At 34.5% G+C, this 27,281-nt stretch overlaps 1 protein-coding gene across 5 annotated transcripts in view; it reads right to left on the bottom strand.

The window, feature by feature from the left end:
• LOC136342235 (inactive dipeptidyl peptidase 10) overlaps positions 1-27,281 on the bottom strand; it is a 132,498-nt gene that overhangs the window by 10,585 nt on the left and 94,632 nt on the right. For 2 of the 5 annotated variants that reach the window (XM_066287833.1, XM_066287832.1), the window contains exons 2-3: positions 5,879-6,092; positions 3,811-3,905 (exon numbers count right to left, since the gene is read on the bottom strand). In XM_066287833.1, the coding sequence (XP_066143930.1) occupies positions 3,811-3,905; positions 5,879-6,092 (309 nt within the window). Of the gene's footprint in view, positions 1-3,810; positions 3,906-5,878; positions 6,093-8,749; positions 9,317-10,957; positions 11,033-11,085; positions 12,443-27,281 lie in introns of those variants that run through there. The other 3 variants (XM_066287835.1, XM_066287834.1, XM_066287831.1) reach the window with 3 other exon arrangements.

Below are 27,281 nucleotides of genomic sequence, written 5' to 3'. Positions count from 1 at the left end.
CACTTTTTTAAAACTACACTTAAACAAACGACACGCAACGTTTTTCAGTTCAAACCCATTTAACAATAAATGATACGAAACTTCCAATAGTTGCTGAAAATGTCCTCCTTCAACTTTAATGCAATCATTAGCTCGTTTTATCTTGGCCCGCCGAACACGTTGAAACATTTCCGGCGTATATTCGATCTGATTACATGAATCTCGTTCCATTGGATTAATTCGCGTTCAGTATTAACAAAAGTTCTGTAAACGAAGGATTTTGCGTGTCCCGGAAGAAAAAAATCTAACGGATATAAATCCGGCCAACTGGGGGGCCATCACTCTGCTTAATGCGAAAAAAATAGAAAAGTTTTAAAAAGTCAGTAGGGCATCAATAACAATAATAACCATAAATAACACTGCAAAATTTCAACAAAATCGGCTAAAGGATTATTAAGATTATTAAGAAGACCAAAAAAAAAATTTTTAAGATATCGGTATCTTGGAAATGAAGCATCACCGGATCCATTTTTATATAAACTTTTCGTCTTACAATCACACGAAAATCTCCTCTTGACGTTTGGCCACGTACTTAAATAACACTCAGTATTTATCTATGTTTTACGAGGTATTACACTTTCTTTAACACAATTTTTGTTAAGACAATTAACTTTTGTGTTTTCCGGAAGTGTCACACAGAATGGAAGAGAAACAGGTCGGTTACCTCTGGTATTGGGGACGATGGATCCCCAATATCGCCCCAAAATGTGTGTGCGTGCAAACACGCACATCTTTGCGAATAAATTCGACTAAATTAATATTTCTTACGGTTATCAAGATCCTGGGAACTCACGAACTTGTGACACTATATCTGGATAAACTAGTGTAGGTGTAGTATAAGCTAGTAAAAGGGTTTTCATTAAGATCGCTCGAGCTTTGAAAGTATATAACGTGAGTTAAATGCATGTCATCATCGTATAATTTTTTGCATATTAAGGGATGTTGATGACGTGGTTGAAAAATGACGGTCGGTCGCCGTTCCGTCGCTGTAAGTGGTTTATGCTGAGCTCAGAAAATCAAATTTTGGCATCTTTCCATTTTTGATCCCAGTACGCGACGGTATAAGAGATTTCTGAAACCCTTCTAACTCGATCTTAAGTGACTGTATAGGATGTCTCAAAATTGACGTCCCTGTACATACAGGGCATTTCAAATTCGACCCTCACCACTGAGATCTCGGAAACTAGAGGAAATGCGAAAAGGTTTTAGATGTGGGCAAAATTGCTTAATTTAGCGGTTAACCAAGTTCCGTTTTTGAAATTTTCATTTTCCGCCTATTTCCGAAGATATCCGGAAAAAACTAAAAATAGAAGATTTTGCTTCTACTTCTTTAGCGTTATTTGACAAAGAAACCCAAAACCACAAGGACATTTTCATTGCCACTTTTTCTCATCTACACAATGCCGCTTTCAGATTTGCCGTCCGACGTTTCGTTTTCCAGCTACCATCATCAACTTAATTTTTTTATGGGTGCTGCATCGAATTTTTTTACGGGAAATTATCGGATGATAAATCTGAAAACGTCGTCATGCAACTGACAAGGTGACGTTGAAAACGTGTTTGGGGTTTTGAACTTTTTTCTCAAATAACGCTTAAAAAAATTAAATCTCCAAGTTTTAATTTTTTTCGAAGATATTCGGAAGTCATAGAAAAATTCAAATTTTGGAAATGACACTTGGTCAAGCATTAAATTACGCAATTTCGCCTCCATTGAAACTTCTTCGTATCCCCTCTAGTTTCCGAGATCCCAATGGCAAGGGTCGATTTCGAAACGCACTCTATATTAGAAGTTATCGCAAAAATACATCCAGAAATATCAGACTAAACTTGATTTATTCCTATATCTATGTAGTTTATTAGACCTCATATTGTGTAGCAGCAGTTAAATAACACATTCGGACAAAACTGGATTGGCATTAAGGAGTCTGTGCAGCGGTCCGGAAAGTCTCCAGACTTAACTCCCATGGACTTTTTCTTGTGAGGATTTCGTAAAATAAAGTTTAGAAAAGAAATCTGACGAATTTGGAACACTTAAAATAGAAAATAAGAACTGCTTGCAACGAGTCGACGCAGGAAAAGTTAAGAAAATTTACTAAGACGGAAGTAAGGCGAAGACTTCAACTGTGCCTTGCCGGAGGAAGAAATGATATTGAAAATAAATTAAACAGAATATAATATTTATTTTGCATTATTTTATTATTTAGTTTTATAAAAAATAATTTATAATTGTTTGTTTAGTTTTTGTAAAATTTATTATTTTTTCGATAATTCCCGAGATGTTTATGCTTTTAACTTTTAAACGATGACACCTAAGAAAAATATTCTTTAAGAAAACTTTTATGCAATAATAGCATCAATATAATTTTGTCAGAATTTAGGTATGTTTCTGGGGAAAATATCATGAATGGCGTCATAACTCGTTCCTCCGACATTTGAGAAATGAACTTCTTTAAGTCGAAATGGAACTCATCCAACCTTATTGAACACCCAGAGTTAAAATTGTTCAAATTACTTTCCGTTTCCACAAAATAAATATAGGGACAGCCACTTTGAGAGGTTCTGTACAGGTGCACAGAAATTGAAGGCGAAAAAATCAAGTGTCAAAGATTTTACCCAAAATTGAATTTACAGGCAGACTTTAATATTAAAAAAAATATGATATTATATATACCATCTGTTTTATACACTAAATTCGATAATCGAGCAGACTTAATGAAAAAATTTAAAAGCTATTGAGTTGTTTTGCCTTAACAGTGCCCTTTACCTTGCAAGCTTAAATGGCCACCAATTGAGACTATAAAAGTTTTATGCCCACAATGGTGTTTTTTCGTAAACGAGATGGTAATGTTCAAAAAAATGTATAGTTCAGTTGTTCTGAACCACACGGAAAACTAAGATTGAAATAAAAGTATTTGTTATTACATAATTTCCATCCAGCATCCATACTTTTAACAAAGATCTGAATTAGTAGTTTTAAGAAGATTCAATTGATTCACTTCATCTACTAAATTCTTCCAATATTTCACATTTCAACAATGCAAACTGGGAGCTTCTTGTTACGCTGCGCCCATCAACATCAAATTGCACGGTGCGAATTTTTATTAATCGCCAACTTACACCAGTGCAAACTCTATCAGTGCCCTTAGTCAATACCATGGATGCAATGAAAATGTATCGAATGTTTCACTGCGTTTACACCCACACAATATAAAATCAAAAATGCACAATTCAACGTTCAATAACTTTGGTAACTTGTGTAGCCTGGTGAGATGCTGAAGTGAGCCAGGAAAGTTTCAATATAACAAGAATCGTTCTGTATATGAAAAAAAAAGGATGTTTTATGGTTGGCTAAGCCTGAACACTGAACTGTTATTAGAAAACGCAAACATTGCAGACTGATTAATTCACTCCTTCATTTTACATTTCAAGAAGCTATATTTCACTGTTCCCGAATAATTAGCATTTTTGCTGGAAAAGTTTGGCTCATTTATAATAGGCGACCTTGTGGTTTAACTTAACAATACATTTCCGGTTAAAACAAATTAAGATTGATTGCAAGCAAATTAGGGATTAATGGACACCGACATAAATCGATGTTAAATCAGACCAGAAAATTCATTATTCTAAAAGGGCCCTATGATAATATGTCGGGATGAAAATTGGGTCAAGGGTAGAAATTTTGAACAGAACGGTCTGTTCGAGATGTCTGCTTGATGGGAGAGATCATTTAAATTATTGTTTAGCGAATAGATGGAATATAGTAACACTTACCAAGGTAATGTTCGTCATGATAACACTTGTAGTTAGGTTCTCTGCATTGTATAATGATATGCCACCATACATATCCTTGAAAATAAATTCGTAATCTAAAATAAGGAGACATTAGTTAGGACGTCCATTTCAGTGCCGCGGAGGTGCAACAGCGCTCAAGCACCACCATTAATAAACTAGTGTAATTGATATAAAGCGCTCGTAAAAAGCATTGCAAAAACTTCATAACTTTCATATTCAAAAAATGCTTAAACACGTACAAATTTGCCTTAAAAAAAAAGGCCTTTAATGCATTATTTCCGACGTTCAAATTTTTCACCCCCATCGAGCTACTGCTACTAACGTATTATCATCAAATTGAAAGGTGGCCATTGTGGTATATCAAATGAAAGGTACTCGAATAAAAATTAAAATTGGATCTAGAGTTTCCTCAAAGGAATAAAATTATTAGATATAAAATAAAGCAAGCCACTGTTACTTCAAACAAAATTTAAATTTCTACAGTAAACTCTCAAACTGGATTCTAGTAATAATTTGGCAATGACTCAGTCGTTCCTTGAACTCTTTTATGTAATTCGTTGCAGCGTCGCTTTCTGTTGTTGATTCTAATTCTGAATGAATCATAAGACGTAAATCATCTAAATTTTGTGGTCTAAAGAAAACCTTTCAAATACACTCACAATAGAATCGAGGGGCGTAAGATCTGGAGATCGTGGGGGTCATTCCATTGCATCTCTTCCACTGATTCGTCTCTTAAAGAAAGTCTCATCAATATACGCTCTCCCGATCCTAGCACAATGTGGTAGTGCACCATATTGTTGGAAACAAATATTATTGGCTACTTGTTCTCCATTTTCTTCAGGGAAAATGTGTCGATTGGCGGAACTATTTCGTTTTGCAATAAGTGCAACTATGATTCGTAGTTTAAGTTCTTCTCTATGAAAAACAGATCGATAAACTGGCGGCCGATTACAATCGTCCATACGATGAGTTTTTTCAGATTTTATGTATGCAAGGTCTGCATTCAGTAAGGATTGCCTGTCGACCAATAGCCACAATTACATCGATAAATCGATCAATTTAAGCAAAAAGTTGTTTCATTCGAAAAGAAAATTATAGAAAAGAACCCATTATCCTGAGTGCCTTTTTCTTGCATCAATTCACAAAATTCCATCCTGCCATCAAAACCTTCAGGCGTCAACTCTTGGGTAAGGGAAATTTTACATGGATGAAATTTTTCTCGCTTTAAAAGATTGCTTACCGAGTCTGCGAATATATCAAATTCATCGGCAAGTTTGCTGGTAGACTGTACGAGATTTTCATCGAGAGATAAAAGAATGTCTAGTGCTTTATCGCCAGTTACTGTTCGAGATTATCCATATTTTGGAGCAGCTTTCCAGCTTCCACAGTTTGTTGAGTTTTTTATCAACATGACAAACTACACTTTTATTAATAGGTCGGTCCGGATATTTCTCATTAACTGTGAGACACGCCCCTGCGTCAATTCTTTTGCGATCTCCATACTCCAAAAAGATTAAAATATCAATTCTTTGTCTCTGAGATAAATGATCCATTTTTTTCCTTCTAACTGTGATAACGATTGAGTTCTACTACCAATGAATTCTATGAAAACGATAATATTTTGTTTCTAAAAAAGTGTTTACAATGAAGACGATTTGGAGTTTCTAGGTCATTTTTCACTATCTTTAAAAGTGAAATAAAAATAGATTATTCATCTGGGAAGCACAGATGAAAAATTTTAACCTTTTTGGGATACGGACTTTGTTCCTTTTTTTAAGGGAAGTATCTCTTATTGAATTACCTTTCACTTGATTTACTACAGTGGGCACCTCCCCATTTTCAAATAAAAAGTTAGTAGGGGTAGCTGGACAGGGAAAAAAAATTGAAGGGCGAAAATAATGCACGAAATGCCTTTGTAAAATAAAGTTATACGTATTTAAGCATTTCTTTGAAGTAACAGGCTTATGAATGTTATGAAAGTGTTCCAATACTTTTTACGAGCGCTGTTTATAAAGTTTGTGACTTGCCCTTAATGGAGACTAATTACCTGATATCCATGTTCCATTAAACCTAGATGGCGGTGGTAATTTTACAAAAATATCTTCTAAGCTAGGCTTGGAGCCTTTTATTCTTGGAGATTCTTCGGGAGGAGAGACCAATATTATACTAAAAACGATCAGTCCCAGCACGGCTGCTATAACCAGAAGTGCGATAAATATACCACGCCAATTTCTCTCATTCGGCGAGTTAACGACGAGTTCCTGAAAAAAATAAAATTCATTACTATAACCATGAAGAATGATAAAATATACCACCATGACAGTCACGGAATATATTAAAATATTTAAAATATTTTGTTTTTCTAGGGTCTACGTTATAAATCGTAATCTAAGTAACTACAAAATACATCCTCTTGGTGTTGCGGCATAGTAAAGTTATTTAAAGAGGATAATCAGTATTAATTAATTTAACACACTTCAGAGGTTTGTAGTCCAAATTACGTTCTACTGTCAAAGCAGCTTATTTGTACTTCGAATCTGAACTTAAGTGAGCTCGATAATTTTGTATAGTAACAATCTTCGGTTCACACGAGGCCTCCATCGAAATTCATCAATTACGATTCTGAACCTTGACACTTATTGTTTTCCTCATCATTCGACAGGAGAAAAGGAAAATATTGAGACATTTATGTAGTAATATAAATGTGTCTGCTTAAGTTGAATTCATATGGGAAACTTTTTCATTTATAATTTTACGAGAAAAAGTTATTCTTTGTAAAACGTTCTGCATGGTCTTAAACCTAAAATGAAATAATCACACATGAAATCTTTGAAATCCTATTCAAATTTTCTTGAATATATGAATTTTACTCAAACTTACTTGTTATACTCAATAATGCACATTTATCTGTTTTCATCTCTTAATATGTTCTCATAACAATTTCGCGATTTAAATACGGAACTTACACATCAAAATAATTTATTTTGCTCATAGCAGAAAACAGAGTTAATATTTTGTATAACTATTAGGTAGAATTAGTTACTTTACTTTTAAGTCATATGACTTATCCCTTGCCATAGCCGCCCTCTCTCGCAAAATATTTAATCGTTTTTTTCCAAATTCCCTTAACACGTTCGTTATTCATATTTGGAGTAATGTCCTGATATGCTTTCGAAATGATTATCTCCAAATGATTAACATCTTGAAACGGCCTGTACTGTTCGTGTTTTAAGTCACCCCCATAATAAGGGTTAAGTCAGGAGATTTAGCAGGCCAAAAAGCATTTGAGGGTCTGTGATTTACTTTTATTTGAAAATATTTTAAAGGTATTCTCTACCAGTTAATGTACTGTAGCATGAAGCACTGCCTTGTTGGAATCATATTTGCTGACGTTTTTGTAAGGGTAAATACTCTAACGCATATCAAACTTCAATCTTAAAGAGCGATTAAATGTTTTTAAAGAGGAGGCTGCTACGTCGAGGCACTAATGGAGTGACTTAAAACTAAAGTAAATAGTCCTACGTGGTCACACAAATTATTAATCGTTTGTTTTCTTCTATTAGCAAAATAAATTATTGTTGTGAATTAATTTAAGTAATCAAATCACGCAATTTTTATCATAACATATTAAGAGACGAAAATTTATCATGTTTTCAGTAAACAAGAAACAAATGGGCATTATTAAAACTAACAGTAATAAAGTTTTCTTGAGCAAAATGAAGAACTTTTATGAAAAATAACTTTTTTTCGTAAAATTAATGACAAAAAAGTATCCCGTGTGAGTCCAACTTAAGTAGACACACTGTATAAGTACCTTAATACTGGAGTATGTAGACATTTTTGTGCAATGGAATGTAAAATTTTTATGAAAATATGTGAACAACAATGAACAAAGACGACCTTAACAGGTTAGCACTTTAGACCCACGAGTTTAGAATAACTACAAGTACGGTAGCTGCAAATCGGAATTTTATTGAAACTAATAATTCAATAAGCTAATGAGTTTACTAAAATATCATTTAGCAGCTTTCAAACTTTACTACTGAATTTCACAACTACTTTGAACGGAGTCCTTCGTATAATTAAATATGATTAAATTTCAATAGTCTGCATTTTTGTATTATTAAGGATTATGACGAAATGTATTGACAAAAGTTTTTATTTTCATTATACCATCCTAATATTCTCCTTCACAAGTTCTAAGTCAATCTGTATACATGGAATTAACATGCTAAGCCTGTAGGGGACTATTGGCACTATCAACATGTGAATATATGGGTATTTAGATTCGTGCTTGTTAGAAAATTCTTAGCCCTCATCGCTGCGTAATTACTGTAATAGAAATTTAACTAAAACTTTTACTTTAAAACTTTGGAAATTATAATTGCATTCTCGTTACAGAGAGTGGGAATTTAGAGCTGTGAAATATTTAACATTTTCGAAGAAAAGTTTGGGAAGAGTGAGAGATCTGAAATTTGTTTTCCGATGTTAACAGGATCCCTATAATTGCATACGAATTTGTATTATCCTATATAATTCGTATCGATATCCTAACAAAGGGAGGATTTATCTACCGTGCCCGAAAATCAGGTCACGAATCATATTTCATCAGAGCCCATCTTAACGTTTGCTTGTTTGCTCCTTCAGTTCCAATTTTAAAACATTCGTTGCTTAGATCAAACACGTCACAAAGCGCATGGTCCGGATAAATAAATATTTTCCTAGAAGTCTAGAAATATTGTTCAGAAGAGTTGTGATTCAGCGAAAGTCTAATGCCAAACGAGTTTTATCAGAAATAGATTAAAAATAGTTATTAATTCCTGGAAATGTTAGAGCCATATAGAACTGGTCCAGGTAAAATAACATGACGAGAACAATATCAAATTATTTATACTGTTTGAGCTAAATACAGGCTTACCTCGACATAAGCGTATGGGGCAGCAATTTTAACCCTATTTATAGGGCTTTTGATGCTGCTCCTCTTCCGGTCCGGAGATTTTCTTTGAAAAGGGATTTTTTTGAAAAACCTCAACTCAAACTTATTACTTATTTCGGGCATTTTTCTCATTTACGCCCTCCACATTTAAAAAAATACTCCCCAGCACACGTGTTGTTTATAAACACTTGCACGTGATTATTGTTTAGTCCCGAGATTTGCACTGAAGGAAAAAGTTTTCTCGGGCAGATCGTTACCTAACAACCATTTCACACTCGTAAATTTTTTTGTGGCTTTATATATCTATGTTTAGACCGGGAAAATGAATATTTATAAACCGGAGCGATAGAGATGGTGCCGACAGTAACATCTGACCTACTTCGTGTCAAAGGCTCGTTTAAGACCCGACTTAATAAACACAAATCTCTGATTTTAATATCACAAATCACACCCAAAAACAACTATTAGATGAACAGATCATAAGAAGACAATTTCCGAAATCGTTTCACGACTGGCGAGACAGGAGAAACACCCAAACTAAAGCTTCCCGAAAAAGCCAATAGAAGCCCGTTTCACGCAGCCGAATTTATCCACGTTTCCAGGGGATGATGTGCGCTGGAAGCTCTCCATCGTCCCTCCTAGATGCAAAATTGATTGTTCCGGTATTTCCTCCTTCATTGAATCTTTACAATCCACGCTTATTGAGTATCCCGTAAGGGTTATGTGGGTGATCTTGCTTATACAGGGTTGATTGAATGCGAAAAAAAAAAATAGCAAGAAAATCACATTCGCAACGATGATGCAGAAAACAGATGCAAATTAACCAAAATTAAATTTCTGCGAGAATCAGGGATTTAATTTAATTTTGTTTCAATTAATTGGTTACAAAAAATGTGTTTAATTATTGAATTTAACTAAAAGAACACTCGTACATTTAACGCGTGCCCATTAAAATTTGACGAATACCGAATTTCTAACCTCACTCAATTGTCAAATTCACCCACTGTCACTGTCCGTTATTGACACGAGGGAGAAACGTCTCCATTCCTTGGCGAGTCAGGATTTTTTTTAAATTGGAATAGAATATATATTTTAAATTTGACTTTCTATAAAATGAATCAACGATTTTTTAAAGCACGAATAGACATAAAGACCTCTCCTTAAGTTTGGAATTTTAGAAACTGCAAAGAATGCAAAGGGAATGAAATTGGAAAATAGAAGTTGCATATTATAGAGGCTAATAAAACTCTACTATAAAAATTGAAGAATTGAGACTGTAACTGAAGATATCCTGAAAGAACGTAGTTCGATCAAATATTTTTATTTCTCCTGATTTTTATTTAAAAGGATATTTCAACATGATTGACACTCTACCGTTGCCACTTTTAGCTATCTATAACGAGATACGAGAAGTTTCGTTTTCCTGAAATCATCGTGAACATTATTTATTCAAACTAAGCCCTGTATTACTTAAATTGGATTCTGAACCTATTGCTTATGCTGAATTCGGGGGATACGACACGTTAAGCAAGATTTACCCATGCATGATTTATTAGGGCCAGTGTCAATACACTGGAGCCCATAAGTTCAACACCTTTTAACATGTTTATTGGTTCGAATTATTCATGTCAATTTGCTGGAACGTTAAAGACTATACGTGTCTACATGAAAAAACACTGGGATTAGTTAACTAACGCCGACAATTCAAGCACGTGCAAACCTTAGTTTTTAAAAGCAGTTGAACATTTTGGCGCCAATAATTTCTCTGGGGCTGGCGCCAATTAACTATGCACGTCTAAGTCCCGGTTGTAAACCCATTTGTGTATAAAAGTAATTTTTGGGGCAGCCTGAATGCATCCAAGTTTCATAGGAAACAAACGCAATTAAAAGTTTTAATGAATTTATGCAGTAATCCATGAGAAGCTCCGTATAAATTATTAACATTTACCCGCATAAGGTGCTAATTGGGAATTAACAATTATTGATTCAGCTTAATTCTAGTTTTTACTAATCTTTCGGCCGTACATGATTCTGATATTCGTGTAAAGTGAATTATTGCCTTAGACACACGACACCCTGAAACTAACGTGGCACGTACGATGATTCAAAAACTTATGACCTTCATAATAGAAAATCATAAAATCTTTTGCATGCGGTCGTTAGTTTGTAAATTAATGCCATTTTAATTACCTCGTCTCGGAGTTGGGATTTCTTTGAAGTATGCCCTCCGGTTCCAGAAGTTTGCACTGTATTCATCGTAGCGGCCTAAGGTGTAAAGAAATGAAGCTTTGCTATTCATTAAGAAAGTTTTAATTTACTTCAGTGTCTTGTATCTTCTATTGAATTCCACGTTCCGAACAGATCAGAAGCAAATGTGCGTTTCAGTCACTCAGGCGTCGCAGACATAATATAAAAGGTACTTTAGGAATATTCTCAATAGAGTGCAGTGGGTACTTTGGGTTAGTTAGAGTTTTACTAACATACAACAGATGTAAGTAACGTAAGGGTTTTACGATTTTAGCTCTTTAAACTCTCTAATATTTCCCGTTGGCGGAATCTTGATATATTGGCGGACGCACTCTTCTGTATTGATCTTATTAATCTATCACGGATTTCTACAGAGTAATACACTATTGGCCAACAATAAAGCCACTCTTATGGTAAAAGGAGGTTTTTTTAGTCAATTAAACATGATGCTGAACACCTTTACAGACAGAAAAAGCCTCCCTGCCATTTTCAGGCAGTTTGCTTTCGCCATAGCGCAACGGAAGAGGGCATGCAGATAATTAAACGAGTATCGCAACAATGTAGCATGAACTCCAAAATTAGATTGTCTTCAAAAGCCATGATCATCCTGCATTAGCCCAAAAAATGGTGCACACGTTAAATCGTTTCATTTAATAGTCGCCTTCTCACTTATTGGTAAAATAATTATAAACTCTTGACAAATTGGTGTAACAAACTTTCAAACCCATTACCTACAAGATATGAGTAGGTACTTGTATTATTTCAAGCTAATACTAATTGATTAATTAAATTAAATACACAAACGCCACATAAATATATAAAACTTTCCTAAAGGTATCAAGTGATACATTGCTTCAACTTTTTCAATGAACATACTGCATATTCCTATTCAAAACACACGATATATTACGGTTAAATATGTGCATTAAAACGTTAGGTAGCTTGCAGCGTTTGAGGTGTTATTTATCTTTAATAAACGTCATAACAGCGGGAAAATAAATCTGTTTGAACTCTATTGGGGCTGACGTCCGACATCGACTATGGCCCCGGACCTGAGCGTGCATAATTTTTCAATTGAAAAAAATTGACATATTTTTCAGCAAAACGGTGTTGCGCTTAATTTGCTTTAACGTGGAAAAAATATTTCTCAAATCAAAATTGTTGTAGAGCGATCTAGATTTGCTAGCTAAAACATCAAGAATCTAGGACACATTGAAGGAGATCCAGTTCTGACCACCTACGCGGATAGTTCCAAATATTTCCAGTAAAATATTAAATTATTCCTCGACATAGTCTCCTTTGAGATTAATGCACTTTTAGCTTCCATGATCTATAACTCCTATATCCTGTTTATAGAAAGAAGCTTCGAATGTTTTAAAACTGGAAAACCTCTTTCCACCGTGCAATTTTTTCAAGTTTGGAAATAGAAAATAATCTTAGAGGATTAAAAACTGACGGGTAGAGTGAAAGAGGAAAAGTTCGATTTTGGCCGTCGCAATGACGGAAGAATGGACTTGTGCGTAGTCTTGATGAAACAAGACTTTCTCTCTTGTCAAATGTAATCATTTTCTCCAATTTCTTCGCTCAAACGCTGCAATAAATTTGTATAATATTCTCCGTTTATTATTTCTCTTTTGAAGAGATAGTCAACAAAAATTATCTCAGGTGCATCCCAAAAAACTGTCCCCAACACTTTTCCTGCACGTGAAACGGTTTTCGCCTTCTTTGCAGCTGATTTTCCCCTTAGAGTTTATTGTTTTGACTGCTCTTTCGTGTCAGGTGTGAAATGATGGACCCATGTTTCATTCATGGTTATCAATCGACAAACCAACTAGGCTCGTAGATATGCACCACAATTTCTGGACGATTCAGATCTGAAGCGTCATGGGGTCGACCACAGCGGAGTTCTTCTTGAGATCTCGTACGACCGCGTTTATACCCCGCCACCCAATATTTTGCAGTTGTTAACGAAAGACGAAATTCCCCAGAGTAAAATCTAACTCCGTTTTGGTGTTAACCTTTCAAATGAAACTATTGAATCACGTATCAATAACGATGATACATCGAAAAAGTGCTTTAAGAATCTTTTTGTTTTACTTCAATATTGTCCTAAACAAAAAAGATATGAGGAATTTTGAAAATTGCCGAAATTTGAAAAATGCCCTCTAGCGCCATGCGCTGTAAAGAAATCGAAATACGGTTTTTGCCGTTAATATTCTATCAAAAATCGAGCTTTTGTCATGGATGCTAGTTTTTCCCTTTCTAGCCGGGAAATGAGATTTTCCTGTCAAAACACTTCAAGTCCGAACACCCTGTACTGCAATAAAAACCAATCCAATTCAAATTATAAAAAATCCACAGTAGCAGAGCGCAAAAATCAATGTACTCGTTTTATTGATCATGACATGTATATGTTACAGTGAAAACCCGATTTCACAAGGGAAAACTAATGTTGACTATCAGCCTTAGACAATTCTAGATTTTCCTAGTCAAAACTAGAGATTCCTAAGAAGGTTAGTTCAGATTAGTTTTAATCTAGAAAACGTTAGTAACCACTAGCTTTTTCGAAATACGTTTTGTTAAAACTAGTTTTCATTTGGTCGTTTAATAAATTCTCGTTTTTTAACTCATTTTATTGTTTTAATAATTTGAAAGAATAAATCTGCTAATAATCGAAAATTATTGTGTTTTGTTCGGTTTGTTCAAATTCACAAATCGAACTGATGTTAATTGTTCAATTAATAACAATGTATATTAAAACATTATTCATTAATTATTAGTTATTAAAATTAGTGGGTCTAAATACAAGGATCCATAATCACTATGATGTGGATGAGGTAGTGTATCTTAAAATACTTGGTAACGTGTGGTAAGGTGTTATGCTGATCAGTCGCGGTGTGTGCGTTATGAATGTTTGTTAAGAAGTCTGCTTCTTCCCGTGCGAATTTTGAGAAGTTCCAAGTCAGGAAAAGGGCAGGGGGACTACTTCTTGGTACCGAAATCTGGTGTTCGTCATTCTAAAACACAGGGGGTACACATCTGCGTTTTTAACATAATTGCAAGGCCGGCTGAATAAATCAATCGCAGATCTTCTTGGAATTATCTGACAGTAGAAAAAACGTGCCCTTACGGGTCGGTAAAAAAAACAGTTCCACTAATAAATTTCTGCCAAAAAGCTATTAACGGATAGGGAGTAACAGAAGAGCATTTAACATATTGTTTTAATATAAAGCAAAAACAAAAGTTTTGAAAAAGTGCCATATTAATTCAAAAACAAAATATATAGAGAGGAATTACAAAAATTCAGAAAACTGAAGAGTCATTTTATTATAAACGTAACAAAAACAATTGTAAAAAAAACCTGAAAAAAATGTGATGTACATAGAACGTGAAGGTTTAAATTTCATTTGTTGCTACAAGGCTGACAGTCGTAGCATTTTGCGTTGCATAATTTCCATTTCCTTTTATGGAAGCACCTGTGAGTTTACAAGTACATACAATGTGGAAATCCTTGTCCATCTACCATGATGGCTTGTCGAGCAGCAGACTTCAAAGAAATGCTATCTTTAGGTACGCCTTCTACAGTCAGAAAGTTCTACGTGAGAACTTCTACGAATGGACAAAGAGTAATTTGAAATGTGTAATAAAAAGTGACACATTTTTATTCTTTCGCCTCATGCAAGATAATACTCATCCACATGTCGCCGGTAATGTGACAGACTAGTTGACCAACAAATAAATTATCCCATTGACATGGCCAGCGTTATCGCCAGATCTTAATCCAATTGAGCATGGTTGGAATATTCTTCAAACAAAAATTTCCTTAAATATGGGCAACATTCAAGGTTTCTTTCATTTCGGGGGGCTACTGTCAAAAAAATTGAGAAGGATACAAGTGGAAATCAATAATATCATTTTGAGTATGGCCGATAGAATTTGGGCTGAAATCGATAACTGTGGAGGCCATATTTTGTATTAGACTTCGTTTTCGTTGATTGCTGGGAAAGTTTAGCTAGATTGAAAAAGGGGAGTTTTTAGTTATATTTACAACTCCTGAATAAATCAATACGATCAAAAGATCTATCGACGAAAGCTTATTTTTGTTGTAAATTAAACACTTTCTAGTGCTATAAATGCGTAACTCTACTTTCCAATGAATTTCAGGAGTACTTTGCTTTATTTATAAAAATATTATTGGACTTTTCCCGAGTATCTACTTAATTTCAATATAACATGAAACACGAAATTATTCGGTAAATGAACAAGCGCACTCCAAATTAAACAAAATATCGCAAAAGGGAAAAATTAAATCAAAACGACCCGACCCGAAGCGGCTATGCGCCCGTTTCATACCGCACTTTGGTGCATATTCTGATAATTTCAAATGATCTATACCAATCAAAACAAGCTTTAACTAAATAAAACCGCTTTGAATTGCATATTCACTTTTATCTAAGATTTTCAATTTAAGCTAATTTTGACGAAGAAAATCCAAAATTGTCTAATGGTTAACGCTAGCCTTTTCTAGTTAGATCGGCTTTTGTCTGAAATCGGGCTTTGCCGGTAACATATACACACATACAAACTACACATTAAAAAAATAATAGTATTTTATAATTTGAAGGTATAATACCTTCAAAGGAAGCGACTCTCAGCGCAAAAGCTCTAAAAGCCTTTATACACAAACAATATTCACAATTTTTTTATTAAAATTACATCAATATACATCAAGCAGTGTTATAAATTTCTCAATAATTTTATGCACGCCGCAGTGCAATAAAAAATTAATGCATTATGACAATATAAAACCGGGCAAAATCGCATACACGTGCGTGTATTATTATTTTTATAACTTTCCTTCCCTATACCTGGCAAGAAACGCTATTCACAGGTGTTTTAGGGCTGTTTCAAAGATGTTCGTGTTTTCATCTGAGACAAGATGACCCGAATCCACGAAAACGTAAAACTCCTCGCGTAGGAGAAATAACACATGATTCGACCGTTGATTAAACAACATTCATTAATGATCCGTTTAATTCAAACCATATCGAAATTGGGATTACATGACGCACGAAAAAGTCCGTCGGGATAACTGAAGCATCCGGATTAGTCGATGTCCGGATTACTGAAATTGTATGTATGTCTAAACGGCATTGTTAATTCTTTTTAGTTTCTGACATGTTTGTGAAAAATTGCATTTGTTTGCGCTACCACCGGATTTTAACCGGATGGGAACCAAACTTATTTTCTTACCTCATTCAATGCAAAAATAATAATAGATATCCTTTAGGTACTGTAATGGAAATATAGAAGAATCAGTTAAAAAGAGATTTGGCGTAATATAATGGTACGTTGAAGTCCCCATATCGACTAATTTAGTTGGTAATGTTGCGAAAACCTTTATATCCGGTCAAGTTGTGTGTGTATTCAAAATGTGGTGCTAGTGAAGTAGCAACTAACATCTCTAACACTTCCTCTTCATCTGCGGTCGACATTATATAAACTGATAACGCAATGAGCGAAGCACCTCCTCGTGCTTCTTCACGATGACTGCGGCAGCAGGTGGGCTATGCGTCGTATTTATACCGCTGGTCTGAGAGCGCGCGTGCGTGCGCAGTGTGGCCGGCAAGTCGCTGCCTGCGTGAGCGTCGAGAAGCGCGAGATATCAATCCGCCTATCGCCTTATCACTTTTAAAGAGGTCCATCGCTGATGTGAATGGAACGTTAGGAACAAATTCAAACAATCCCGGCTTCGAAACCTCGAAAACATCTTAGAATATAAATTATAATTATTTTCCTTGGTCCCTTTTCTCAGCAACGAGCTTATGTATTGGTTTATTAATGTTACAGTCATTTAAGAAATTTAAATCGAGCCTGTTCTTGTTGAACATTGTTAATGGTACGTATTTACAGTTTATCATGGAGCGAAAGAAAGAACCAAAACTGGGGGGGGGAGTTAGATAAATCAGTGCTTATTCAATACTCTTTACCCCTACACATTTATACAGAGTGTCAGGAAATGAAACGGCCAACACTTAACGAGGTGATTCTACATTAAAAATGAGTTGTTATGACACTTCTTCGCAAGCTTAAAAATAACGGATCTGCAGGGCGCTATAATTAGGTTTCAATAATTAATTTTTTGAAATAACTTTTTTGATGGTTATCCGATTGTTTTTGAAATTTGGCACAAATATTACTTATGGCCTTTTGTATTATTGGTCAAAAGGTGACATTTATCCCTTAGCGCTAAAGGGTTGCGCTCACTCTTATCATCTATATAATAACCTATAACTTTTTAGAGTTTTGCTTTTTGTCGTCTACTGTTTCAAAAAATAAAAGAGTACTCAAAATTACTGAAAAAAATTTATTTGTTTCATCGCTCTAAAAGGAGTTATTTTTGAGAAAATCTATTGTCAAAAATGTTTTGCACGATGTGAATGCGTTATTATTACAACAAGAACAAATGTAGAAATAATTTTGGCAAATTGCGCAATGTAAAAATAAGTGTTAATACTTTGGCAATAACAAATTTTTGAATTCAAAAAGAGCATAATGAACAATGTTAATTACTCCAAAGTTGAATTACGTGATATGCATTACTGTTATGGTGTAGCCGAGGGCAGTGCATCTGCGACAAGACGTGTGCATGCTAAAACACATTCACACAAAGGAATTCTACGACCGCGACTGTTTAGTGTCACCAACACTAGGCCTGGACAATGTGGATCATTTAAGACAAAAATTTTTGACGTAGATCGTCAGAGGCGAACATGAACACCTCAAGTTGAAAATCATATTTTAAATTCCATCGAGAACAATCCAAATCTGAGTGTAAGATTAATTAATGCTCAAGGAAACGTGCCAAAAAGTACAGTACACGAAGTCTTAAGGGAATAACTCCTTCGTCCTTTTCATTACCACAACATTCACGCTTTAAGTTTAGAAGATCCCTTGGCTTATGTGAATATGTATAATAGAATCCTTATTCTGTATAATTTTTTTTTTAAGATGTACCCCTTCAAGTTTGAAACTCAATGTGATTATTACAATATGGAGTTCCTCCACATTAGGACATTCTTGAATGAAACATTTCCTGAAAAATGGATAAGACGGAGTGGATTTGTCGAGTGGGCCCCCAGATCTCCTGACTTAAATTTCACAGATTTTTTTTGAAAGATGTTTGAAATCACTGGTACATATATCGTACGGCAGTGCGCGGCCCTCCCGAATTGAGGCGGGGAGTTATTGAAAAGTGTGAAGAAATAAGACAAAATGATGGAATATTTTTACACTGTAAAATTTATCAAAATTGTTTCTACATTTGTCCTTGTAATAATAATGCATTCACACCGTGTAAAAAAATTTAAAAATTAGGTTTTCTGAAAAATACCTCCTTTTAGAGCGACGAAACAAGTAAACTTTTTTCAGTAATTTTTTTATTTTTTGAAACAGTAGACAACAAAAAGCAAAAACCTAAAAAGTGATGAGTTATTAAGTAGATGGCAAGGACGAGTTCAAACCCTTAGCGTTAAGAGATAAATATTTTAATCAATAATACAAAAGACCATAAGTAATAATTGCGTCAAATATTAAAACAATCGGATAACCAACAAAAAGGTTACTTAAAAAAAATAATTTTTGAAATCTAACTATAACGCCCTGTAGATCGATTAATTTTAAGATTGTGAAGAAGTGTTACAGGAACTTGTCACAGTCATTTTCGATGTGAAATCACCTCGTTAAGTGTTGGTCGCTTCATTTCTGGACACCCTGTACAGCCTTTTAATTGTATTCGTATAAATTCTTATAAACAAATTTTCCACACGAAAAAAATTCTGCTTGGGGTGTTAAAAATAACGTTCATTCTCGTTTTGATTGCATGTGTGGAGGATTTTTCCCTTCAATGATTTTAACGTGCTAACACAATCCCTATACTGGATTACAATTCGTTATACAAGGTGCCTCTGAGCATGGTGCCATAAATTCAACCACTTCTTTTAGGTCCAAAAACATTATGAAAATTTCATATAAATATATAAGTATCGAAAGGCGCCCCTTTTTGGATATACAGGATGCGAAAGGTTCATTCTCGAGGATGGTTTTTTTTTATCAATATTTTCGAAACATTTCGAGACAAATTCCGGAAATTTTGCAATTTATTGTAACTTTTTGTGCTTTTTTTGAGTCTCAATAAAAAAAAGTGTAATATTTTTACAGAAGCGGGTAATACAGAAGAGTACTCTTCATAAAGTTAACTTCAAAAATATTTAAACTTTTTTGTAATTAACTTTATGAACGTTTTATAAAAAAACATAAAATTTGAAGGTTTTTACATAAAAAACACTGTTGTTGAAAATTAAAATTTCAACGGTTTTTTTGAAAAAATTGAGTGGCTACTATGTTTTATTAAATAATTGTCAGATTTAAAACCCAGTTGATGTTGAAATTAAACAAAAAAATATGTTTTGCATTTTCAATACACAACATTTATTAATAAAGTCCAGTAGTTTTTCATCCTCACTGGAACAGTGTTTAATTACAATTATTACAAAAAAAATGAATGAAAAATATTTTGAATCTAACGTTTTATAATAAAACATAGTGTTCACCAATTTATTAAATCAGATTTTTTCTAAAAATGTTGAATATTTAGACTTTCGACAAGAGTACGTTTTTATGTTAAAACCTCAAATGTAACATTTTTCCTATAAAATCGTCTATCAGGTTAAAAACAAAAAACTTAAATATTTTTAAAACACAATTCCCCTGTATTATCGACCCCTAAAAAAAATAAGACAATTTCTTTCTAAAACTTAAGAAATAGCCCAAAAAGTCACAATAAAGTACAAAATTTCATTAATTTATTTCAAAGCGTTTCGAAAATATTAATAAAAAATTATCCTCAAGAAGCCAATTTTACACCGTGTATACTGAAAACAAAGGGTCTTACAATATAGGGTAATTCATTAACGATGGAACAACCGGAAGCTAGAGATAAAACACGTAATATGGTGATGATTAGAGAAAATATGTTTTATCTAAAAATTAGTAGTTTCGGATACATACAAGGTGTCGACTATTAAAAATCTAATAAATTTTTTTACAATTATTCTGAAAATATCTAGGTTATATATTTGAAATTTTCTAAAGCTAAGTTTTCAATGTCTTCTCTAAAACATAAAAACAAACTTGGTTTGTTTCGCTTTTAATTTCTCCTATTATCAAATTTAAACATAGTGTTAATTAAATAGATGTTCCTCGAAAACGGATGGAGATATCGAATTAAAATAATAATCCCTAATTAATTGAAAAATTATTGCTCTTCCAGATTTTTAATCAAATTTTATGTTACATGTACAGGAAAACAACTGTAAATTCTATAAAATTGACCGTAAGTGGCGCCCTCTATGAACGACGCAGAAATTGCAAGACGTATCTCATTCTTCACCTAAAAAACACTGCTCTCAAAATTTCCGGGTGTTTAACCTAGATATTTGTAAAATAATGACAGAAATATTAATTACAACTTTAAGTTTCAACACCCTGTATATCCGAAACTATCAACTTCCGGATAAGGCGTAATTTCTCCAATCGTCACCATTTAATGTGTAGTATCTCCAACTTTTCGTTGTCCCATTATTAATAGACCACCCTGTATTTATTTGAAGTTTTCATTATATTTTTGGACCTGGATGCATGAACCAATTTGTTAAACTGTATTCAGAGATACCTTGTACACCTAATTGGCATTAATCCGGGGGATGGCGGATTATCTGTTGGAAACGGAAAAGCTGGAAATGTATTTATTAACATAAAATTCACGTGGCCGTAATAGATTATTGCGAAGTAATGATGTGCAGATTACATTCTGTTGAATTTTTCACCGATAACTTCAATATCTATATATACATAGATATATAGTATATATAGATCACATGGCACCCCGAGTAAAATTTTATAAGTTTGGAATTTTTAGCATTTACCTGAAACTACGTTCAATGAATACGAAGTAAGTAATAAAATGACAAAATGGAAATTTGCAGAACTGACAAAGCGGGCGTACTTCCGCACCTGCCGAAAGTGATTTTACAGTCAGCTTCTCCAAAAGTGGGTAATTTTTATCCATTTATTCACACATTTCAAAGCGAAGTCTCATTTTCCTTGATTTCTTCAATTATCTGGTTTATTTTCTAGCTATTTTTCCTAAACTATATTCCGTATCTATGTATATAGGGTAAAAAATCGGAATTAATGGAATAAGAAATTTCCAAAACGCTCAAGAACATTTCGCTCATCACGTCAGCATGCAGTTCACGGCTTACACGCCAGGAAAATATACCGATTGCAAAAAAATATTTTTAACACCCCGTATATTATAATTCAAATTGTTAGTTGCTTCATTCTAGTAATGGAGCCCTGTTCATCCGCATGATATACCGTAGAAAAATAATGATGTGTTATGTACCTCCTTATCCTTAAAACCAAGCACCCTATGTTGCGCCGAGATCTATTTCCCTTTACATTGCTCCTATTTGATTTCTCATGAGAACTTAATGGTGATGTTACAGCGCAATTAGAGCACTGGTTTATTTGAGAAACGCCCTCTCTTTGATATAACGAAATCATCAAAATTTAGTTAACCTTAGACCAAAGCTCTAACATCCGTTTAAATTACTAACTACCCTTAACGATGCGCTCTAGGTAAATTCATGTTACCAGTTGTACGCTCATGGTTTCACAGTAATATAAGTGGTCAAAACCCGTACATTCGAAAAGACATTCATGGAGATTCCATTATTCTAGATTCATTCAAATTATCCATGCTAATGGACGAAGACCGGGTACGAACTAACGCAGGTGTTTACTGGACACGGAGTGTTCGGGAAATACTTGCACAGAATAAAGGTTGAAGAGAGTGACGGCTGCTGGTTCTGTAAAGAGCCAGGAGTTGCAGACTCCCCAGAGCACACAATCTGGGGATGTCCAGAGTGGGAGACCGAACGGAATGAGGCCAGAAAAGCGGGACTCAACCTGGACCGAAGGACAATCGGCTATGAACTCGTAGAGAGTGAGTGTAAGTGGAGAGCGTTTGAGTGCATGGTCAAGAAGATTGAGCGGGAACGGTACAGAAGGACAAGGACGGAAGCATAGAGAGTAGCTCTTACGACCGGGCGCCCCGAAGGAATGCCTACCAGGCGATACCGGGGCCATAAGAAGAGAGGGGGTGGTTTTAGTGGGTAGGCGGACATAGGCTCGAATCCCACACTACCCGACCCGGAGCGGCCGGGTGTCTTTTTGAAGATTTCCACCTCCTCGGCCACAAAAAAAAAAAAAAAAAAAAAAAATGATTCATTCAAATTATTATTAGATTATTAAATATTGCTGCTGAGTCCCTTGTGTTCTGAATACTCGTACTATCGTGTCCTATTGGAAATACTGGTGAAGTAAATAGTTGTTAGTGAATTAGTGAGTTGTCTCAATCGTGACGAATCTACGTCGTGGTGTCGACCACGTGGTCCGGCTGGTGTCACAACAGATGGACAAACAGTTTTCTGATCTCCCCGTTAGGTTTTGCCATTTAAAATATGATCTTTTGCGACTCGCTATACGCCGCTATTCCTAAATTAGCGCAGACCCTTAACTACCACTTAGAAAATAAAGCTTTGTCACCGAGAAATATCGATACCTTTCTGTTATCCAATGTGTAAATTCGGAGAACAATGATTGATGTTCCAAGTTCGAGTTTTGATTTATGTGCTGGCACGCTCTTCATTGCGATATTTATAAACTGTGCAAAGAGGCAGCCCCTTTCGTTCGTAAAAATGAATGAGGAAATAACAAATTTTACAATATTTTATGCGTGTAGAGAATTACCTCGTTGTTTACGCAACTCAGGTTTTTGGATGAAGAAGAAACGTAACGCGTCCACTTCGTACACGAGTGCATAAAAACCGCATAAGAAACTTACTTTCCTCTAAATGGATCGAGGCGTGGAAACAGATCGTCCACATTCATTCCATAAAAAAAAAAAAAGTCGTGTTAGGACACGTAATGGAGAATCTATGGAATTCATGAAAATTCGAATTTTAAACGGTTCGTGTTACGGAACCTCCAGATACAAATTTTTGCTATTTTCCATTAATTGGGATAACAGATATTTGGTCGTTTCTGTCGATGATTTCTGTGTGCTGTATGGCCTATTAAATACTACAGGGAGCCTCCAGAAGGGCTGTACGAAATTCTACCACAGATTTCTGAGGTGAAAACGTGACGATCAACCCAATTTCCTTTAATCCAAAAAATTACATTTTCAAAAATACAGGACGACAAACTTAAAATTAAAAAAAGGAAAAAAAATGACTTCATTTGTAATGGTACTACCTAAGCAAAATGGCGCATCGGAGGGTTTTTAGAGGCGCTAAATAACGATCCATTTACGTTTTCGACACACAAATGTATATTTTAGAGGGTGCTGTCAGCTCTAGTTGAACTCTGTTTAAAACGGCGTAACTTTTTTATCACTCTGATAAAATTCATTCACATCTAAATTTGCGTTTTGTTACATGTGCGAGGAAAAAAAATATTTTAATACATGTCTAATTGGTTTCTAAGATACTTGAAGCTTAAAGTTCGGTGCATCTCTTGAGAAATAACTTCAAGGCGCATATTTATCCCTACAGTTTAGACGAAAAAAATCAAAATATTCAATTAATTTTCATGTTTTCATTTGAATGTACCAATTTTTTATTGTTTATTTTGTTGTAATGTACGGAAGTACTTAATTTTTTTTTCATAACCTGCATCGAATTTTACACTTCAAATATCTCAAAATGGAATACCCATAGGGATTTTTACCAAAATACTTTTTTTCGTAAAACATGTAGCAAAACACAAATTCGGTTATAAAAAAATTTTACACGGGATATTAAAAAAATAATGCCGCTTTAAACAGAGTTCACTTAGCACTGACGGCGTCCTGTAAAATGTACATCGAAAATGTAAATAGATTCTGATTTCCCGCTCCTAAAAACCCCCTGACGCGCCATTTTGTTTAGAAAGGACCATTTCAAACGATGTAAATTTTTTCCTTTTGTTAATTTTCACTTTTTCGTCCTGCATTTTTAAAACCGTCCATTTTGGGACTAAGATAAATAGAGTTCAATCGTCACGTTTTCGCCGCAGAAATGTGTAGTAGAATTTTGTACAGACGTTTTAAAGACTCTCTGTAAAATCTATTTACTGTACATTGTGTCAATTTGAAAAGGAACCACCTCCGATATTTCGATCCTTATGGAAAATATGTAAATGTGCAAAAAAACAATAGTATTTTCAAGAAGGAAATTCTTCAAGACAGTTTTTTTTTAGGCTGCATGAACCCTCTTAGAAGGGGTGAAAACAACCAATAAAATCTTAACTGGGAAGGGGTTTGAGTTACACCTCATTTGAAAGATATTTTAATTACCTTTCCAAACGCACCTATCTTTTTGGGGGGTAGTTTTAGAAACATCATAACCAAACCGTAAACGAGCTTAGACATCAACTGTATTGTGGGAAAATTGTCTCTTAATATTTTAAGTGTTAAATGCTCCCCATTATTTCCTAAAGAGTAATAAAGTGTGTTTTCATACTTCACTCTAACATTTACAAAAACTTTTATTTGAATCATCACTAATTGAATCATGATATCTTTGACAAGCATCTCGAACTCCCTACACGGTGCTGTAATTCTTCTTTTCAACCCTTCAAATCTTGAGGCTGAGTTTTATAAACAACAAATATTTATTTAAATATATATAAATATATTTTGGTTTTCATTGGTTTATTCGCATTTCTAAATGCATTCATTTAAATATTCTACCTGTAGAAAAAACAGTCAGAACGTGCTGTGCCGTTCAAAAAGGATGATGGAATCCTTAAGATTTTTCTTAAATTATTAAATATTATTGTAAATTTTATTTCGCAGATTGGTAACAATGTTTTACAAGAAGATCTTCATTTTCAACAAGATGAAGCCGCACCCCACTATTTTCTTCCTGTTAGATACTGGTTACGCAACAAATTTCCTGGCTTGTGGATCGGCCGAAGAGGACCAATTGAGTGGCCGCCGCTATCGCCCGATTTAACACCTTTGGATTTTCCCCTAGGAGGCCTCTAAGATTTACAGTTTGCGAAGCGCAGCTTCGAAGTTTGAAAGGATTGAAGAGAAGAATTACAACTGCGTGTAGGAAAATTCAAACAGAAACTTTTGTAAACGGTAGAGTGGAGTTTGAAAACAGACCTTATCACCGTTTAGAAAATAATGGATAGTTAAAATATTAATTGAGAATATTTCTAAAGCAGAGTCGAAAGCTAAGCTTATTTATAGTTTGGACAGGGTTTTTCAAAAACCTCTCAATGAAAAAAACAGGTACATTTAGAAAATTAACTGAAATACCTTTCAAATCAAGCATAACTCAACCTCCTTTCCATTTAAGATTTTAGTGGTTATTTTCATCCAAGCTGGAGGGTGCTTACAGTTTAGCAGAAAACAGACTTAAAAAATGTCCTCTTGAAAATAAAACCGACGTGTTGTTGCATATTTACATATTTTCTATAAGGACAGAAATATCGAGCAATATATTTATCTAAAACGACGTTTAAACCTCAACAATTATCGTTCCATTCCAATAGGTACCGTGAAATAGAAAACTGTGGACATTGTCGATGAACATCGATAATATTTACGTATCGGTTTAGAATTCTCATTGAACACAGGATTTAAATCTAAAGCTAGTGTGCATTTAGAATGCCATATCTATGTATAAATTATGTCTCCTCTGCACATATTTAGGTCACGAATCGTAATATATCGTATTATATTTGAGTTCGTATATTACACGGAAGTTGAAGATGCGGTATAATTTAAGAGCGAAATTTTCAACATTTACAAATAGCACATATAGTCGAAATTAAAACACCTTCAAAACACCTCAATAATCTATCAACGGTTATTTAACCAACAAGAGTGTTAATGAAGACGATTAATAATCGAAACGGTACGAAGCGTGAGCGAAACAAGCGTGTCAATAGAATTTAGAATACATTTATCACCCTTTAACGCACGAGTTAGATACAATGTTTGTCCACCGAGCGCAGGTATTGCTCGTGAGATTTTTTAACGAAACTTAATTTTGCAGTTTAAGGTATATAAAATGATTCATGACTTCAATCTTACATGGAAGTATAGATGGAAGTATGCGAGTTGTCTGGGTCAGAGTAATTTTGTTTTCTCAGAAAATGCGGATATTTCACGAGCGCCTCAAGGGCCTTAAACTAGACTTGCGGAAAAGAAGAAAATTATTGGGGCTAAATGGAATTTCTTTCTCGACGAGTTGATGTGTTGTGGTATTAACGTTTCCTATTTTGACTTTACCTTTCGGCTTGGCTTTCGGCATATCTTAAAAACGATATTTTATTTCCTTCCGAGAAATCAACCTTTTCCATTGTAGTTAAGCGGAGGTGAAACGCTCGTTCTGAAACTTCGTATTTTCGTTCGTAAATAATTTTTTAATATTTTATTTATCCCCTTTTTCTTTTCTCTCTTCAGCCACTTAAAGGTAAAGAGATGATGTTAGCATATGAGGTCAGTTGGGAAGATCTCGGGGCGGCCCCAGGGCCGGAAGAAATATTTCAAAGTAATTCCCACTTGTCAACTGGCTGCGTCTTATCTTTCATAACATGACTCTATCGAATTTAAAATGCGAATTTTCGTTTTTGTGCGACCATCATCAACTTCATTCTTTCAATGCGGTGATGGATCTCTCAAACTGGGTGCTGAACCTCCTTTTTATTCAAAATTTTTGTGATATATGACGCTTAACCACTGAATCCACACATTTGTGAGGTTTCGCTGTTGAATGTTATCGATGCAACAATATAAAAATTGGTTACCTTTCTTCAGCTGCAAGTGGTGTTCGGCTTGAATATCTTTGGCTCATTTGGTACGGTATCAATATGGTTCGATATGCACGGGGAGCTGAGTTATCAAACAATCAGTTAAAAGGAAAATATTTTATACAGGGCGCAACAGACAAATGGGATAAATTTAATAACTGTATGTTTCGATATGTGTGCCAAAATACCGAAACATGTCGATTTTAGATTCTGAAATTACATCCTGCAATGTAACAATTTCATCCCTAAATTCGATTCCGTTAGCGTAACAATTGCAACCCCCAAATTTTTAATTTGGAAGTATGGATTTATGACACCTCATTTGGACGGT

Source organism: Euwallacea fornicatus, chromosome 11 (genome assembly GCF_040115645.1).
Source record: "Euwallacea fornicatus isolate EFF26 chromosome 11, ASM4011564v1, whole genome shotgun sequence".
Lineage (NCBI taxonomy): Eukaryota > Metazoa > Arthropoda > Insecta > Coleoptera > Curculionidae > Euwallacea > Euwallacea fornicatus.
This window is presented reverse-complemented; position numbering and strand designations above follow the sequence as displayed.